The 20,440-nt window shown below is 40.3% G+C and overlaps 2 protein-coding genes across 2 annotated transcripts; both read left to right on the top strand.

Annotated features, from left to right (window-relative positions):
- Positions 1 to 3,601: 3,601 nt before the first annotated feature.
- On the top strand, positions 3,602 to 7,338 carry LOC135480682 (uncharacterized). Its single transcript, XM_064760582.1, has 3 exons — positions 3,602 to 3,791; positions 4,129 to 4,247; positions 5,882 to 7,338. Exons 2-3 carry the CDS (start codon positions 4,224 to 4,226, stop codon positions 6,608 to 6,610), a joined length of 753 nt encoding a protein of 250 aa, XP_064616652.1. The 5' UTR covers positions 3,602 to 3,791; positions 4,129 to 4,223; the 3' UTR covers positions 6,611 to 7,338.
- A 1,269-nt stretch (positions 7,339 to 8,607) lies between these two features.
- Positions 8,608 to 17,108, top strand: LOC135480661 (death domain-associated protein 6-like). The gene is made up of 7 exons (XM_064760557.1): positions 8,608 to 10,308; positions 11,427 to 11,619; positions 12,861 to 12,987; positions 13,625 to 13,744; positions 14,295 to 14,382; positions 15,262 to 15,394; positions 16,329 to 17,108. The coding sequence occupies exons 1-7, from the start codon at positions 9,310 to 9,312 to the stop codon at positions 16,559 to 16,561; spliced, it is 1,893 nt and encodes a 630-aa protein (XP_064616627.1). The 5' UTR covers positions 8,608 to 9,309; the 3' UTR covers positions 16,562 to 17,108.
- Positions 17,109 to 20,440: the final 3,332 nt, after the last annotated feature.

Below are 20,440 nucleotides of genomic sequence, written 5' to 3'. Positions count from 1 at the left end.
TTGTAGATGTGAAGGTGACCCGATGACGGTCCAGGCCGATATAACTAGGGTGAAAAATGTTTTCACTCCGGAACCTCTTTCGTTTCGTGGGTACCGGTCAGCAAGTGTTATCTAGCTAAGGGTGTAAGAGGTGGCTTAGCACTATCTGCGGCGAAGGTGTAGATTCCGCACTTCTTAAAGGGCAAACAAGTATATCTTTGTCCATGATAGAAATAAACCCTGGATCTATACTTATCTTCAACATCATACTTGGCGCGGCCTCATCAGCGCCGTGCCTCCTTGATTACGGTGTGAGACTAAAGTGGCCTGCAGAGCACAATGGAAAGGAGCTCAGACTTATGATCAAAATTACCGGCCAGGGCGACCCAGTCATCAGGAGCTCTCTCGAGGATATACGGGTCTTGTAGGGACGATGCCAAACTCGATTACATCTATTTAGAGTCCGGTATAAAACTTATAGCTTTCGTGTTAGTATTCCCGATGATGATTTAGAGCTTACCCGACGTTGTTGATTCGTAGGACGGACAATATGGGACGACTGTACCCAGCAATCACGGATAAAGAGCCGACGGATGACCATCCCTTGACCCCGACCGCGCCGATGGTTGAAAACCCCCCGGAGGGCGTGGCGCACGCCCATCGCCTGCAGTATATCAGCGAAATACAGAGGCAGCTTGAATCTGAGCGAGACCTCCGCCGGGCCCTGTACAAAAAGTACCGGCGCGGTGTCTTAGCCGCCGAGGCCCTTGATTCGGCCATGCTTACGGCCGGTTTGGGACTAGAGGTTGCAGGCGTGGGACTACTCACAACAATAATTGCAGCCCCTGCTGTCTTGGCCATGGAAGCTGCGGCCCTAGCTTGCGGTGTCTTAAATATCGCCGGAAAATTCGTTAGCCGCCGACTTCACGCAAAGGCCAAGAAACATAACGATATACGGCTGTTGGCTGAGGCTAAACTTAACAGCATCCGTGCGCAGGTATCTACGGCATTATCTGATGGTGTTATTTCGGACGTAGAGTTCAAGCAAGTCGTTCAGGAGCTCAAGAACTACTCTGATCTGAAGCAGGAGATACGCGCTAAGTCTCGTAAGGCATTCAACGCCGTAGAGATCGATGAAAGCACGAAAAAACAGCTTATACATCGCGGCCGAAAACTAGCTCGGCAAGAGCGGAAAAAACGCTCTTTCCGAATGATGTTCTGGGGAGGTGCCCGGGGGGAACTTGTTACACTACTTCACATGCAGCGGAACCCAAATCAGAATACAGTATACATCGCTCTGAGAACAGGCAAAATTATCACCACTGAATCTGTGACTGTCACTCACTAAAAGAGTAGTGGCACCATATGTTTTGAGCACCTAAGTCACAGTAGGTGGAAATAAACTTTGTAAAATACAAACAATTCAAATACATGTACTATCTATGTCGAGAAATTAACTCTGGGCACAGTAGTGCATGTCAAACATCATTTCTGTCATCTGAATACATATATCAATACACTTTGTAAACATACATGTTAGAAAAATATTCACAATCTAGTATACATACATATAATATTAATACACTTTGAAACAGTGTACTGGTCTGTGGGCTGCTGATTCAAAATTTTACCCATCAAAAATACCCCCTTTAGCTGGATTGCCCGTCCAACTGGACGGATGTTTGGCTAGCCTGGTGCGCGGGGGTAAAAAAAAATTCTGCCCGGTGTGGGGTTCGAACCCATGGTCCAAAAAAGCAAAAGGCCTGGTTTATAGCTCAACCTGTTACCAATTAACCACCACCTATGCTGTGGGTGACTTCTTTGTAGCCTCGCAAGTCTTGCACCGTGCCGACTAACTTCGCCCAAATAGGCTGGTCGTTTCCATCGTGGGAGATCCCATGATTATTCATTGTATTCGCTGTATACCTAATAAGAAATTTCGATAGCCATCAGACCCTCGGCTGGGGCTGGGGCCTCTATTTTGTTCTGGGGAGGGCCCCAGGGGGATGGTGTGCCAGAACCCTCCTTCCCTATACTACTAGTATACATAGGCCTACATATAATATTGATACACTTTGAAACAGTGTACTGGTCTGTGGGCTGTTGATTCAAAATTTTACCCGTCAAAAATACCCCCTTTGGCTGGATTTGGGGTAAAAAAAAATTCTGCCCAGTGTGGGGTTCGAACCCATGGTCCAAAAAAAAGGCCTGGTTTATAGCTCAGCCTTTTACCAATTAATCACCACCCTAACGGCGGGCTCCGGATTTTTTGCGCTAGCGACCCGCCGTTAGGGGGGTTAATTGGGGCTGACACATCCCACTACCTTTGGGCCATCTGCAACACCCCTTGGTAAGATCTCTCTGCCCCCGAAACTGTCGAAAGTTGCAGAGATTCCTTAGAAGTGCGTAGAGCCCGGCGCCATATGCAGGTAACGCATTCATATACTACATATACAGGAGACCAAATCCGGATTTGAGCTAGCAAACATCCCCTTATACATGCAGTACATGAATACGCCCCTTACACACAGCGCTTTCCCACCTCTGTCAGCCCACTGAGCTATATCCCACGACCCACTAAACATAGGCTAAATTGGAAAGACTATTTCGCATAAACAAAATATTTCTAATTCTCCTAAAAATACTGGATCTTATTAAACAAGACACGCTGAAAAAGGCTGTCACATTTATTTTTTATAAAAATCCTTGGTTTAAGCCCTATAGTGGGGAGAAAATCATCTGAATCACCCTGTTGTGCAATACAGCCAGCCTATATATAGACTATAATCCTTATGTATTAAATGCCAACTAGGTCGCCTCATATCAATGTGTGTGTGTGTAGGCGAGACTTGTAAATAAGCATGTATGCCTTGGCTGGGGAGGCGCCTAAGGGCGGGGGGGGGGGGGGGGGGTGGTTATGGGGAAGCAGGGAAAGGGGGGTGGGGCCTCTATTTTGTTATGGGGAGGGCCCCAAGGGGGCGTGCGCCAGAACCTATAGTGTGTATACTACTATGTTTGTTTGTGGGTCTAGTGACGCAATCAGGCACCTCGGTGCGTCTGACTGTGTCATGTGTCATGTTATATCTTGTGTCACATGTCATGTATTATTTTGTGTCATGTCCCATGGGATATTTGTGTCACGCGCCATGGAATAATTTGTGCCATGTGTCATGGGGTATAAATTTCTGTAATATGTCATGGGATATTTTGTGTCATGTTTCAAATGATATTTTGTGCCACGTGCCATGGCACATTTTCTGGTATTTTGTTCCTTCTCCTCGCAGAAGAGTTATATTGTAGCCTGGTACATGCCTAAAATGAACTCATGAAGGTGTGCAGAAGTGTCTGGGATAAAAAAAAAATAGAGTTTGAAAACTTCAAATAAAGGATGCGAGCTTATCTGCAGGACTTTTGTTTGTGGTACATGATCAAATACAATGTAGGCCTACTACCAGTGACTGTTGTGGATTTAAGACGGTGCTGTTATTGACATTACTCACTTTTAACAGCTTGAGATAGAAAGTATGTGTCTGTACTAGTTACGTCATTGTTTTATGAGCACATAAACAGCGTAAACTGTGACGTACAGCTCGTAAGAAATGTAGCACTTGTTTACCAGATTTACTCGCAAGCGGAAGGGTGTGTCTGCAAATTGCAGTTTTAGTCAATTACATATATATTGGAGTGAAACTCAAAGATACTGAGTGAAACTTGAACTGAACTTACAAAACAACTGGAAGGCCAGAGGAAGGGGTAAAGGAGGAAACGCAAAACGAAAACGATTCAAAGTAGGCCTGCTGAGCACATAGGAGGTGAGGCTGAAAATATCTCGGCCTGAGATTCCGTAGCCTACCATGAGTCTTCCTGTCTGCTTGTTATGTAGGTTACAGTGTGATAGTGTTTGCACATACACCTTTGTGTACCGTTACGTGAACAAACTGTATGTAGCGGGTTTGTGTATTTATTACTGTGAAATGCACGTTAAGGTAAAAGTTTAAGTCTTGTACAGTCGATGATACGGCCATCGGTCGGCTATCCCAGCTCAAAAAGCGAAAGCCCTGGGCTGCTTAGGCCCCGGAAGCTTTGCGATGCTAGATGACTTGATATGCCCTGAATATATTGAGTTATTTATACATGCATCTCCTTCAGGTTATTTCCTTGCTGAACGTGCCGCCAAATATCGTCTTGTAGATATGTGGAGCATCAAAGACCCGTGAACAGGCGTGAGTTGACAATCGACCATAATGTCTGCTGTACTCCTGGTTGAGGTATGTTCTGCATGTAAATTTGGAAGCACCAATGATGCAGTCGTAAAGATCACCAAGCAGTGATATGTTGTACAGCTGTATTTATCACATGGAAATGAAATACTTAAAATACTTGCGGTTATAAAACCATTTTAAATTTTACATCGTGTCAAAAACAAATCCATATTCCCTAGCCAAATCAAACATAATTTTCTCTAATTACCAAGAATATTTCGAATTATTGCCTTTCAGAAAATATCAGGCTTGTGCTTCACTAGTTATAGTGTTGAAATAATTGTAAATTTTGAAAAAAACATACTTAGGCTATCCGCTCTAAAAAGTTTACAAAGTATATTACTGATGTTGAACGGTAACACTTGCACAGAGAAAGTTGTTATGTTGTTGATGTTAATTATTTCGGCTATTCGAAAGCTATAGCAAAAATTCGATTCGATTTGCTCTGATTGATTTAGTGCCAAAATCTCAGGTAAAGTCTTATTTTAATATTAATAATATTATTAATGAAGCTTATTCTTCAAATAGCTGAATATCTTGTCAGTGAAAATTTATTCAAATTGCAAAGATTCGTTACAATCAGGTCGTCAGTGTCATTTTCATCGGATTCTATTCGCTAGAACACGGGAGATGCGGGTTCAATCCCAGGTTTGGACAATGAATTTGTGAATCAAGCTAGCTGAAGATTCCTTACGTAAGGCTTGGGTTCACTGCTTATCTATTCACTGGCCTATACAGCTCGAACCCATCCACATATTTGGTATGCACTGATTCCCCAAGTCAACCAAAGTGTCGACACGTTGGCGCCAGCATTGGTAAACCAACTGTTTTAACTGTAATTCAGCTGTTTAAACTTTTAAATCGAGCACATCGATTTTGTTCCACTCAACATACTCCGTGCAACACATAGCAGGCCTTGTATCGATTCGGTCGATTTAAAAGTTTAACTGGCCGTGTTTCTGTTTAAAGATGACTTAGGCTACTGAGACTGATGTATCTACTCTTTGGTGGATTTAAGCAGTCACTGTATACCGAATATTTGAACGGGTTCGACATGTAAAGAGAAATTTTCCACGTGAAATAAATAGGCATGCAGTGAAAGTGAGCACTACGTAATCAGTCCTCATCTCGCTTGGACAAGCCTCCTCCTCACATCACATAGGGCCTTTTGGGGATTGTCACAATAAGCCGACAACGACACTCAAACGACCGTCTGACACCGTTATGGTATCAACAAATATTATAGATCAAGAGCTTTCACAAAAATGCAGTTTTGGGTAAAAATAAACTCCCTTTACACGTATATACCAAAATATTCCACTTTACAATTTGAATATTTAACTGCACTGTTCTCGGTGGTCAAATCTTTTAGTTCTTCGTGTTCCGTCTCATTCTCGTTACTCGCTGTGAATTCAAGCACAGTTCATGCTGGCTTCCTCTCCGGTCGTATGTGGGAAGGTTTTGCAGCAACATGGGGATGGTCGTGGGATTGGCCCGGGCTGTTTCCCCCGGGACAGATTCCGGGGGAAACCCACAACTATCCACAGATTGCAGGAAGACCGTCCCACCTGCGGCCAGAGAGGAAGCCCGCATGAACTGGACTTGAACTCATTTTTGTATATGTATCTTCTGTGTTGCAGTTCCTGGTCTTCTTGAGGCCATTTATACCAGATCGCCAGGAATATAATGAACTCATTAAATATCTAGAAGAAATATTCCACAGCTGTGATGAGAGTTATAAAAAGTCATCAGACTTTAAACAGCTAATCCAGTCTACGAGGTTAGCTATCGGCAATGGCAAGAAGAATATACATTGTTACATCGCGCACCTTGTATCCGAGTTACAGGCCCATGTAAAACATTCCGTCGAGAGAGACGACAGAAGTAAGTCTAAGAAGAGACATGGCGACAGAAACTCTGGTGCAGACTCAAGTGAAATACCAAAGGAACAGGTGAATCGCAACAAGGATGGATCGGATGTTCGGATAAATTTACCTAATGATGGCATTATCAGTGAGAATAACGCTGGGAAAGAGGCTGACAGTGCTATTGTTGCGGCAGATGACGGTAAAGGGCATTCTTCACCACAAGCTGCAGATTTAAGTAATTTAACGTTGGCCCTTAGACTTGTAGATCTTCAGCCCGTGAAGGTAGATTCGGTGTCAGCCGTCAAATGCGCAGATGTCCATCCGGAACCGACATCAACGTCTTATAAGGAAAGTACAGATAATCCATCATGTAGTAAAGAACAGGATTTTATGTCAGTCGTTGATGGTCAAAATTCAGCAGTCAGCGAGAACGGTGATAGTCAACGGGAAATTCTGCTGTCAGTAAGTGCACTAAGTATTTATCATATTGTACGAGTTTGAAATCACTTATTCTTAGGGACCCTCCTTGGCCATGTTGACTAAACATTGTTCTTGTCGCTATTGAATTCGTATTGCAGTCCTTAAAATGTGTTCTTTGATCGTAACCTGACCAATCCGCTCCTACTTTCAAGTTTTTATCGGTATATTAATAGAAGTATTTTTTTCTCACAGTGTGTTCAAAAAAGGGCAAGTAGCAGGGTGCAGACAGCTGTCTATAGCTATCCCTTTAGCCTTCTACTTTGGATATTCTCACCGTTAAAACCAATAGTAACTGTGAAAGAATCAGTTTCAATTCCGCTGCCTACTTTTGAGCTCTGGTCTCCTCCTCTAATTCAAAATGAAAACCCTTTTTCTCATGTGAATTTCTTTCAAGGGAAAGACAACGTATAACATAACCTGATTTCGCCTCGAATTCGGGAGGCCCAAGGCCAATTCCGGGTCGGATTGTACCAAAGACTGTAAAAATGATACTTGTTGCTGCCTCGCTTGGCCCACAACGCGGAGGGGTGAGACCAAGGAAACAGAACTGGATGCCCGGTGTCACTATAATTTGACTGGGTAGGGTGTCATGTCTGGTGTCTTCAGCATGATACTTCATTGGCGGCAGCAGTTTGACTGCATGGACTCACCCTGTCACAAGAAGACAAGGTGTATGTACACACATCTAATAACCCCTCATATGACTGGAAAAAAAAGTTCAGTACCACGTTAAACCATACATACATACATACATAACCTGAGGGGTTTAAGAAGATAGGTGAAAACAAATATAAACAGTCAATTTTTTCACAGGCATTTTCTTTCTGATGATCTTGGTAACTTTACAAATCAATTTCTAGAAAGGAATTTTTTACAAGGTCATGGGAGACGTCATGTTCGACCAATCGGAAAAACCATGCCGTGTCTGTCATTCATATCCCACCCATTGATGGTTAAAATAAAAAACGGTTCCGCTGAGCAGAGCTGAAACAGACACGTCCTGTGGTTGTAGAAATAACTAGTGCCTGATTGGATATAATTAACATCACGGCGGTGCTGTCGATGGTCTCATTGTGCGTGATTTTGCTTACTTTGAACTGCGATATCGCGGTGGTGCAACATCAGAAAGTGAAAGGTTATGCTTTTTAAACACCCATTGAGATACTTTATTAATACATAAATTCCTACGGACAGACCCCTTTTTTGTGATAAGGTATATGGGCAAAGCCACCAAACATTAATAAGGGTGGTCAAATCAGGCTCTCAGCAGTTCGGTTAGATATTTGAGTCAACAGAGATGTCAAGTACTTTGTGAATAGTTCTGATTTACTGCGGGTTTTTTTTTTAAGTTTAAATTCATGAGTACATTAAACACAAATAAATAGGCCTTCATAAATCACAAATTCTAAATTAAGGATATTTTTCTGAGGGGACAAAGGACGAGGAACCCCTCCCCCGCCTAAAGTATCTGTTGAAGGAGAAATATCTTCTTTTCCGTATGCTTTATTATTTTTTCAGCCAGCAATAGTTCCGGTTTCCTCATTATGTATAAAGACTACAACATGGAGAGTAAAACAGAGCAGCGACGACAGTGTGATTGATGTACAGCATAGAGAGTAAAACCAGAGCAGCAACGACAATGGGGCAACTGACAAATGGTTACACGTAACGGCCTTTTGTCAATTTGCCTGTTTGTGTTTTACTCCAACTGTTCATATAAACGCTCCCCTAGCACCGTGGCTTCGGCAGAATTAGATAAGAAATATTCTTGGGCACCACATTAAATACCAACTGAAAAGGTCTGCTGTTTGCAGAATTGCATTTTTCATTAAATCATCAGTGTTTTTTTTTTTTTTGCTTTTTTTTGTTTTTAGGTTTTGGTTAAATATAATATTATTGCAGTAGATCTCACCAAAATGTATTGTAGGCTAATTAGTTTTTACTCCGAGTATCCGAGTACAATGATAGATTTATGGGTTTAGTTACAGAATAGATTTTATTTATTTATTTAATTTGTGTTTTATGCTCTACTCAAGAATATTTCACTTATACGACGGAGATCAGCCTTATGGTGGAGGAAACCGGGCAAAGCCCAGAAGAAACCCACGACCATCCGCAGCCTGCAGACAGACCTTCCCACTTGCGCTGAATAGATTTCACAAAAATATATTTTAGGGCAATCAATATTTATTCTGATTATCCGAGTACAATATTAGATTTGCCGTTCTATGGGTTTAGTTACAGAATAGATTTCACAAAAAATGTATAGTAGCTTAATCAAATTTTATTCTGAGTACCCGAGTACAATTTTAGATTAGCTGTTTAGTTACACATAACGTTACATCAATACATTTCACGAAAATGCGTTTTATTGTTCAAAATTAATTTCCATCACATCATTATACCGTTTCAAGTCCACCATAGAATCTAAATATTTAAGATGCATTGCACGTCCTCAATTCCCATCGATGACCATTTGCTTCATTTGACATGCATATATCCTTGATTCATATATACGTGTCTGTCCTGTTTTACAGTTCCTGGTCTTCCTGAAGCCTTTAATAACAGATCACCAAGAAGTAGATGATTTCTGTAAATATGCTGAAAAACTATTCAACAAGTGTGATGAAAGTTTTAGAGAATCATCAGACTTTAAAAAGCTAGTCCAGTCTACGAGGTCCGCTATCAGCAATGACAAGCAGAGGGTGTACGTCCATATTATGGACTTTGTGCAAGAGTTAAAGGCCCATGGCAAATACTCCGCCGAGATAAACGGTAAAAATAAGATGAATGTCAAACATAAACGTAGAAAGAGGGATCGTGGAAAAAGCTCTGGTTCAGACTCAGGGGAGTTATCGAAGAAAAAGGCGAACCGTGGCAAGGGAGTATTGGATGTACCGGTAGATGCACCAGACTATGAGCTAGTCTCTAAAAATAACGGTGAATCCCCCCACACGCACAGCACATGTTCTCCTTCTGCCAGCCCTGCTAAAAAATCCAAACTGGACAGCGATGCGGCAGAGTCTGACAAGGTCTGGATCGTCTTAAAACGTAACACAACTCCAGGGACTGGATCAAGTTCTGAAGTCACCAAAAGAGCTAATGCCACAGACGGTCAACTTCCTGTTCAGAAAGATGCGGACAGTCCTTTGGGCACCGTGGACGATGGCAGTGAGTGCCATTCTTCACCATTTACTGCTGGTTCAAGTACTTCGAAGTTGATCCCTAGACGTGTAAATCTTCAGCCCGCGAAGGTAGAATCGGTGTCTACCCCAATCTCGATCTTTAAATGTGTAGACCCTCCCTCGGAGCTGGCTTCCACACCTAACAGGGCGACAGAAAATACACCATTTATCCAGAAAGAAAAGAATTTTGCTTCAGTTGTTAATGATAAAAAGGAATATAGAAATTCCTCGTCAAAGCCAGCTTCAACATCTAAGGAGAAAGTGAAAGTGAAACCATCTTACAGCAAAGATCAGCATACTGTTAATGGTGCAAATGCCTCGCCAAGTCCACGGTCAACATCTAAACAGAAAGCGAAAATTAAACCCTCTTGCAGCAAAGTTCAGAATGGTGTTCAGGATGCAAATACTTCGTCTAATCCCGGGTCAGCATCTAAAAAGGAAGCGAAAATAAAACCATCTTGCAGCGAAAACCAGGATGATAAAAAAACAGATGTCAGTGAGAAACATATCAGACAACAGGAGATTTATCTGGCAGTAAGTCATCATTTTTCATTTTGGATAAGTAGGAGAAACCAGTTAACACCTTGTTTTTGCAGCTGATCGACGCTTGAACTCTGCAATGGTATAAATGGGGTTTGAATCCAACTCGTGACTTCTGTTGTTTTCGGGTAAAATCTAGTCTAGCCTAAGTTTGTGTTGAAAGCCTTTGACCTTAGAGATCTTTGAGCCAAACAGTTTTGGGACACTGACTATGCACGTGTACATCAGAGGATGTACATAAGTTGACAAGGAATAAACAACCCTGTTTGGAATGTCCTTACAACATGCGTGACGTGTAGGAGTACTGCCCTCAGTGCTGATGTCCAGAACTTGGATTAAATCTTTGTCAGCCAGAGTGGAAACTACATACAATTTTGCTTTGATAGATTTATTTATTTATTTATTTGATTGGTGTTTTACGCCGTACTCGATATTCCACTTATATGACGACGGCCAGTATTATAAACCCACGACCATCCGCAGGTTGCTGACAGACCTTCCCACGTAGGAGAGGAAGCCAGCATGAGCTGGACTTGAACTCACAGGTACCGCATTGGTGAGAGGCCCATGCTTTGGTAGAAGTGAGAAGACTAAGCAACCGGTGCCCGCTTGGCGGGTTTAGTTGGCGAAAGCCGCATGAGAAAATTGTTCTGTGTTTTTTTAACTGTTCTTTTTGGATGCTTTTGCTGGCAAGATTACACATATTTAATTAGGTCGTTATGCGAGCTGAAAACATCATACAACAATAGTATGGTCAGAAATGGTCACACGTCAGTTAAGCTTTTATCCTAACTGTTCAGGCAAATCCTTAAATAGTAGCGAATTCCAGGCCCTCTAGCACCAAAGCTTAAGCAGAACTACGTAGAAAAAAAATGCAGTGATCTTAATTGTAATTTACATCTGTTACACTAACTGGTCTAGAATTACTCAAATGCTGTGTTGTCATCGCATTTCATATATACCATAACATTAACAGTGTAAATTGTAGGTCCATTATTTCTTAAATATGATGTCAGTCCTTCGTAGTAATACACGTCAGATATTCGGGTCATCTTTTCGGGTCCACGCTTGGAGATATATATGAAATTCCTGAAATGTGGCCTGTTTTACAGGAATTGAGGAATATAATAGAAAGGTTAAAAAAGCAGGAGATGTCGTTAGATGAGCTGGATGATGAGAACTCGTGTTACATGTGCGAGGACAAACTGGAGAGGAAGTTCGTCAAAGTCTGGGAAAAGTTATGTGAGCTTAAGGGGAGGCGGAAAACCACAGGTCGACCCGTCGAGAAGCGGTTGAGATTTGAGGGTAAGCGAGAAAACTTTGATAGTGCTCGCCAGGGTTTTAGCCCAGGCGAGATTTTGTACTTTTTTGTACTTGCACCAATCAGAAGATAAGCATTTATATGCAGGTATACTTTCACTCTCACATCCACTCGTATTTTTGTTCATTTGTTTGTTCTTTGAATACCTAGTACATATATCTACCACCCCATTTGCCTTTGAACTCATGTCCATCCCCGATATTTTAACAATATATATTCTTCCATTCTAAAGTATTCATGCATTTTGTTCCGTAGATTTTCAGTATGTAACGGTCTTTTTAGTTATTTTTTTGTCTTGCACTGCATATATCGGATATGATCATCACTATAGTTTGAGCTCCCAAACAAGTAATGATGCTGGCAAATCTTTAATGCACCCAGGAATTGTTTTGTGTCGTTTTCCAACACAAGCGGCCGAGGACCAACATGCCGAGACCCAATACGTCAGACCGACAAACCATAACAAGGCTGATATATTAACAAGAAAACATACTCGGAAATATATCGGGGCCTCCGTGGCTTAGTTGGTTAGCGCGATAGCTCAGCGTAACGACCCAGACGCCTCTCACTAATGCGGTCGCTGTGAGTTCAAGTCCACCTCATGCTGGCTTCCTCTCCAGCTGTGCGTGGGAAGGTCTCCTAGGAACCTGCGGATGGTCGTGCGTTTCCCCCGGTATTTATCCAGTTTCTTCCCACTGTAATGCTGGCCGCCGTCGTATAAGTGAAATATTCTTGAGTACGGCAAATACACCAAATAAATAAATAAATAAATCGGAAATATATCACACGGTTCTGTCTTACTAAAACACCACTGCAACCAACCAAAGATGTCATTTGCCTAAACTCATAAAAAATCTGTGGAATAAATTAGCTGATTTACCCATATGATTATTGTTTAAAGCCATGCTGATCTCTAAGAAGAATGGATTACCATGCCATTCTCATCAGATCTCCAAGGATGACCATATCACAGTCTTAGGAGTGAAAACTTCTTCAACGCGGTGGGAAACGGTAAACAAATAAAAACATAAATCCAAGAATCTTCACATCTGGCCGATCTCACTAGGAAATCACGTCCTTTGGACCATCAACATTTCATTTCCTTGGTTTAGACTTTTTAGCTCCCCTGCTTTTTGTGTCGCCTTGTAGGTACCAGATTTACAAAAACTTTCGTTGGTACGTTGTTGTTTTAGCCTTACAACCTGGTCTTTGTGTCGTCTTGTAGGTACCAGATTCCCGGAGATAAACAAGAAAATCAGACGACTTATTAACAAGAAAAACATCTTTCCTGAGCTGCATGACATCACAGATATCATCATGAAAGTTAACAAGACTGAAAATCTCTGTTTGTCGTAAGTTTGCGTATATATATATATATATATATATATATATATATATATATATATATATATATTTTGTTTAAATATTAACTTTAAGTTTTTGATTCCTCAGGAGGGCCATATAGTAAGGCAACAGCCTGCAAATGTTCCTGGCTTCCGATTCCTTGTCACTATAATGCTGGGCGCCGTCGTAGAAATGAAATATTCTCGAGTACGACGTAAAACACCAAACAAACAAACCGCAAGAGGTTTGTCAGGTGATTAGGTTCTTTAGGAAAGCGATTTCTTCCAGCTTAATAGACCAAGAAGAAAAAAATGTGATACACAGTGTATACCTTTGCGGCACGGTCGATTTTCTCAATGTACACGATTTTGCCTACTATTCAACGGCGATGTCTCGGTTATGCAACATCACATAAATAAATATACAGCTATACATAAATATGCAACGAGTCAACTATTCTTGAATATGGTATAGAACACCAATAAAGCAAATAAGTACATAAGTAAATAAATAAATAAATAAATATTTGTCAGGGGAGTGTAAAACCTCGATCAAATAAATAAACAAATATAACTGAATACAGGTAAGTGTGACTTATTTCTTTCATGAATTATTCAAATGTTATTTTTTGTTTAACTTTTCTAGTTCGGAGAGGGTGAAGGATATTTCAAACTCCACCTTTCAGGACGTGGGATATCTTCTCAAGGAACGACGCCGGCAGGATTTTTTGATCACCTTCAACTGCCGATTGCCTGATTGTGTGAAGTTAGCGTCTCAGCTCATAATAACTTCTCAATCCTTTCCTCCCACCATAATTCTGGCCACCATGACCTATCGTATAAATGAAATATTCTTGAGTACGACTTAAAGAGACCAATCGAATAAATAAATAAATCACGTTGATTTCTGCCTAAAACAGTTTTAGGGGTTAGGTGTGTGTACATATACTATGCTCTTGTGGCACGGCGATGCCAAGCCTCTACTGATCTATCATGCCAAATACAACAGATATGACACCCCACCAGTCACATTATACTGACACCGGACCAACCAATCCTGATTCCTTCAAACCTTTTTTCACCCACAATGGTGGTTATATACGTGAAATATTCTTGAGTACGGCGTAAAGCTACAATAAAATAAACGAATTCTGCTCTCAGTGCATCCTGTCAGCTGGTAACGAATAAGACTGTGCGAGGCAATCCAACGCTTGCATGTTCACTGGGGTTTGTCAGGTTCTTGTTCTCTGTACTCTGGTTTCCTCATTTAATCAATGATATAGATAAAAAAATGACCTGAGTTGGCAATGTTTCAGCTTATATGATGACCCAGCATTGACAGACCCTGAACTAGAGGCCAAACTGGAGAGAAATCGGTTAGAGGGCGATAAGAAGCTGAATGAGGTGGGTTCGAAATTACCCACAATATAAACCACTACAGAAATTGGGCAGTTTCGAGTTCGAACTTTTTTGTTGACAAAGTTAAAAACAGTCCTTCTGTATCATGTGACTTGTGAAAAATGTTAGGCAACCTATGTTGACATTAATTTACCGATCACCTGCCTTATTGTCTTCCAGAGGCACAAATGACACCCCTTTCCCTACGGATCGCCTCAAGCTCACAAATGTTCATTTTCTCAATTTTCTCCATTGTTTGTCTACTCTGAATTACTCCTTGTGAAACTTTCTTTAGATTCCATGTTATGGTAAATATAATTTAAAATAGTAACACTTTTGACATTCTTTTAAAACGTTCTTGATAAAAAGGTTCGAACTCGAGACTCCGGTACTGGTCACACGAAATACGGCTTGTTAGTGTACCTCAGTTGGAGTTTTATTTTAAGTGATCAAATATATGCTTAAAAAGTAGCAATATGGTAACCTCTTAGTACAATGGCTTAAGACCCTCTGTCTTCAACAAACTCATGTTAACTAAGTTTCGTCACATTCAAATAATATAAATTAACGGAGCTGGCCAAGGAATCACGACGCGATCTTAAGCTTGAGTCAAAATTTTAATCATTAAACTTGTTATGTTCATTACCGGTTGTTTAACTGAATTTGTTTTACAATAACTTACCCAGAATTTACGATGTTAAGAAATACTTTGACATTGTTACTTAAGAAATAACAATTTTAAAGTGATTTGAAAGTTTGACTTAAGTCGAAGATGGCTTCGCTATCCCAGGACCTGACTATGATCGGCTGAATGAAACGTGCTTGAATATGACCTAAAACACCTTTAAATCAATCAGTAATACATATATGCTGACGTTTTAATAGGTGTTCCTTAAATACGTGCGAGAACAGGAGTCTGAGGAACTGGCTAAACAGTCAGGAAAAGAGAAACGCGAGATGTCCTGCTCACCGACCAATGAGGAGAAAGAAGAAGTGTGTGTACCGAAACTTTATGAAGGTACCGGATCGATAGAGTTTATGTAAAACATTATTGCATATCAATTATAGCATCGTATTAATTTGAGCAGATGTATAACATGATGCCGTGCGTCTGACTGGTTCATCGCAGTCTCTCAAACCGTATCTCGCTATTTGCTGTCAAATGAACATCGCAGTTAGTTAGAAATATTTAGAATAATAACAACAAATAAGGCCTCAAAATTTTATCAGTGCATTCTCATAAAGCAAACGGTTCTAAGTCCGGAGACCCGAAATCACACCCGGGTCCAGCTAAAAATGGTATTTGATGCTGCCTCGCTTGGCGCACTGCACTGAGAGATTAGAGCAAAACAGGACTGGTGTCTGGCATGATGCTTCAATGGCGGCAACACTTTGGTTGCATGGACTCTCCCTTCCACAAGAAGACACAGTATATGCACACAACTCCAAGCATTCATTCATGAAGTAAATGTTCTCATTTGGCGACTTTAGCAAAACTTTGCAAATAGGGTTTCGTAATAACACCATATTATAACGTTATGAGTAAATGGGCAAAATGATTTTCAAGGTTAACATATTGGGGTGTCGTGCGTAATGAACAATATTGGAGTTAAGTAGCCTTCCGCCAACATGACTTCTAGACAGTACCGTCTGTGTTCACAAGGATGAGAATATTTGCTTACTATTTATAGACAAAGAAGTTCAATCTGGATTTTTATTTTTTAGATTATATCCTCCCTGAAATTATAATTCTTTTCCGGCAGGTTTAATCACGCTATCACTGTTTCATAATTGTGTCCACAGAGACAACAACAACAACAACAAAAACTGCATGGATTTCCCCCGTGTAACAAAGTACACAGGGGCTAAGAATGTGAAATCAAGATTCTTTGGTCGACACTTTAGTATTGAAATATGAATTACATTTAACAATTGTTCTTTTTCACTTCCAGTGTTGAGTGAAACAGTTGATGACCAAAGGGGAGATAATTCGACTGAAATGGATGTAGGAGGAAACGACGGGATGATGGATGTAATCGAACTGTCCACAGACGAAGACAAGGACGTTGACGATGCTCAGTCAGATGAGGACAGGGAAAACGACAAAGACACTCAACTGCCGAGAAATTTCGCGGCGTCCTACAATCGAAAGAAGAATGCAGAAAATCATGACAGCCAAATGTAGTCTGTTGATGTGATGTTAAATATTGTTGTGACGTCATTAATTATTATGCATAGTGACATAGGTACTAGCACAAGCGCAATGGAAAGAGCGAGCAGAAATATGGATATTAAGTATATACTTGATTAGTTATTTCTGTCTGAGAAAACGCTGGCATAAATGGCAGAGTCCATTGCGTCTTCCACCTTTAACACCCTGTAATTTATGCCGGAGGTGTGTTGCCTCTCAGCCTGTGAGAGTTTAAGGTAAAGGCCTCTGAAATTCAATAGGTATCACTAAATAGACCACTTAAAATTATGTATAAATGTACTTTCATTTATTTATTTTTTTTTTTTAGATTTTTGTGAAGAGATTTAAAGGCATCCAAAAGGTATTCTACGGTGGGCTTTATGGACCATAATATCAGAATTTAGGAACTCTGACTTCTGAGGAATTTTTTCCAACTCTAATCACGACACTGAATTTTGAAATAACTCTTTTTACCTATAAATAAAGTATTACTGAAATGATGCTCCCAAAAATTTATGTCTTCTGGTGAATATCAGGAAAAATGGAGATGTGACATCAGAGGTTCCAGATACTGTCAATATGGCTCATAAAGCCCACTATGCTATTCAAATATTCGAATGATTTTCCTTTTTTTATGTTTGATGAACCTTACTTCATATTTTAGCTTCTTTTACTTTAATCTGAGTGATCAGGACCGGGGTTGAACCCTTTCCGAATGTAGCTGCAACGTCCTATGCTCATGCTTATAATTGTTCCTTGTTATTAAAACCATTTTTAACCAGGTCCGGATTAAGTGAAATTGCACATAAAATCTCAATACCATTTTAAGTTCGTGTGAAAATGAAATCCTTCATTTTCAGCATGATATATAGGAAATTTCCTTTTATTAGGAAGATAATTTGTTAAGTATCTTATTCACTCGAATCATTTCTAGGTGGCCAGGCACTCTGTGCTGGAACACCTGTTGAAATCGTTCGGATTTTTATTATTTTCTTCCGTCTTTTTGAAAGCTTTAAGAGCTGTATAAAAAAGTTTTTATTGGATGTTGTTGAAGTTTGGTGATTTTAGGAACAAAATACAAGGCATATTTTTGCTGTTTTTGGTTAACTTTTGACGTAACATGGAGGCCCGCTTGGATTTTGATCAAAAGCTTTAAAAATCTTCTTCTCAAGAACCAACGAACAGATCTGAAATTTGATACACTTGTAGAGTGATCCCAGTTAGAACAAGTTTGAAAAAATCTTTGAAATTGGCATTGAAAACTTATGACGTCATAAAAAGTGTCTAAGTTTGATTATGTTTTCATGTACTCTGATATATTTGACAACGTTGATTCTGAATCTGCTTTCGGATTTTGCCTATGTTTGTAACTTTGTGAGATATGGTCTAAATCTTTTTTCAGTCACGTAATTTCAATGGCCTGTAACACGAAAACTACGAAAGCTACCAATCTGAGGCTTGCACCAAATTGTAGCCCAATACATGTAGTTGCCAATGAATGCCAACGGATTTGAGTTACGATCTGTAGTTTTCTTGCTAGAAATATTTAAGTGATACCACCCTACTTCAGCATTCCCCCTAGTGCTATCAGGAATATAAACCCAAATCCATGTGAAATATACGAAAAATGTCTATCCACACCTGTACCTTGAGTCATGATGAGCCCAAAACATTTTACCCTTATTAGGCCAAATTTAACCATGTCAACCGTGAAAGAAATATCGCGGTTTCCAGTTTCTGTTGAGGTTTAGACCTTGCATACCCGTAAGGAAGGGACGGGCTTTAGGATGCCGCACGCCATGGCTTTGAACCGAGGATATTTTTTAAAGACAACAACATCGCTTATTCCTTCCAACTATTTAGACCAAAATTTTTTTTACAGTCTCCTAACATTTCCTGTCACCCCCATGCACACCTCCAAGACGCTGTGGTGGTTTTCAGCACTATACGGATTGTATATGATTTCTGGTAGTGTGGGGCTCAAATCCAGTTGATTATTTTTCATTTTGTTATGCTTTTTCTCCACGTTGCCTTTTTTGTAAATATTGTTACAATTTGTACATGCAGGTGGAATGTGTTGAATTTTCCATTGTCTGTGTTCTTCGGTAGTTGAATAAAGCTAATCGTCGTTATGTTTTCCAAAGCTTTAATTTTTCCGATCATGGCAAATTAGTTCAGTGCATTACTGTCATAGTGTTTTCTTATTTGCATGAAATTGGGCCTGGGTGCTTGGCCATCGTAGGACGTAACAGCTTCTTGCAATTTTTGTTTAAAAAAAAACGAATGAATTTTTCATTTATTACTGCTAATTTTTTTTACCTACGATTACCTACGATTAGAAATTCATTCATTTGTATCATATTGATGATGTTTACGATCACATTTATGTCACCTAATTATTATTAATTATTGACATCATACGGGCCCATAGCCAACCTTAAGAGTTAAGGTCAGCGAAAGGGTACAGAATTAACTGGTTTCAGTTATTACTTCGGTTTTTGTTAACCGATTTTTTTTTATTATTTTATTATAATTTTTTTAGGCTTTTATGCCCTTATTCATCGTTTGTCAATAAAACGCTGCTTGTATAACTACAGATGTGCTAAAAAGAAATCAGATAGCTCTAAGCGTCTAACCCGCGTGCTTTACTAATTTTATTTTATATCTGAGATAAATCCAATAATGAAAAAGCAAGGTTATGTTCATCATCAGTCTATTATTGTTTGTATTTTGTCTTGCCAGAATGCGATTTATATCAACTTAACTAAGGCTCTGTCCTTGTCTTGTAAGGCAGTCACATCGATTGATTACAATGCTTCTGGGACAAGAAACGTAAGTGTAAAGCGATCTCGCCGGTGGGCAGCAAAAAAAAAATCACATAAGAAAAGTTTACGTGGTATTCTAGACAGTGTATATGTAACTTTAATAACCACGGGTCATAGAAGCACAGAGAAACTCTCGCTGAAGGTATTTTGTTCTTTAAACTGGGCCCACCCATCCACATATATCTCAACGCCAATCAGCAATAATCCAGAGAATCTCTGCATACCCCTGGCGCAAATGGGTCCATAAATGATTTCTGTTAAATTTTAGTAATTACTAATAATTGTATGGATATACTGAACTATAAGGGTATAAATTGTTGGGGATCGCGGTCTGGTCCTGTGGTAATTGTCTACTCCAAACCGCTGGCCCGTGAGGTGTGGGGTCAATCCCAGCCTTGGACGGACTTTGCACTTTACCCATCTTCGGCGTTCGTGGGACTGTTTGGGTAGTGGATAAACTTTCTCTAAAACACTTGTCTTCAACCATTTTATTTGGCGGGGAAATCTGTGGAAAACGTGGGAAAATTCGCCAGCAATTTGCCAACGTGTGCTCCAGTTTCCTTTGCCGAAAAACTGCCCTTCATTCTATAAATGACAACTATATTTTATTTATTTATTTATTTGATTGGTGTTTTACGCTGTACTCAGGAATATTTCATTTATACGGCGGCGGCCAGCATTATGGTGGGAGGAAACCGGGCAGAGCTTGGGGGAAACCCACGACCACCCGCAGGTTGCTGGCAGACCTTCCTACGTACGGTCGGTAAATGACAACTACAAGGAGTTTAGCAAACATCTAATAATGAAATACATGGCTATTTGTTTGTTAATGTTGATTTGTCATAAAACTCTCCTTAAACGAGAAACCGGATAATGACGAAATTCTCATGCTGTGAAACGATGTTACGATAAGCTAATATCACAACGCAGCTGCTGTGAAATGGCGTGGCCGATTAGAAGAGGCGAATGGCTGGGCAGAGGGAAAGCCTTACCTCAAGCAGAGGCCCGTAAACTTCCGTATTCTACTTTTGCTGAAAGCGCACACAAC

The sequence above is a fragment of the Liolophura sinensis genome, chromosome 13 (assembly GCF_032854445.1).
Source record: "Liolophura sinensis isolate JHLJ2023 chromosome 13, CUHK_Ljap_v2, whole genome shotgun sequence".
Taxonomy (NCBI): domain Eukaryota; kingdom Metazoa; phylum Mollusca; class Polyplacophora; order Chitonida; family Chitonidae; genus Liolophura; species Liolophura sinensis.
The sequence above is the reverse complement of the archived record's forward strand: the minus strand, read 5'-3'. Positions and strand labels throughout refer to the sequence as shown.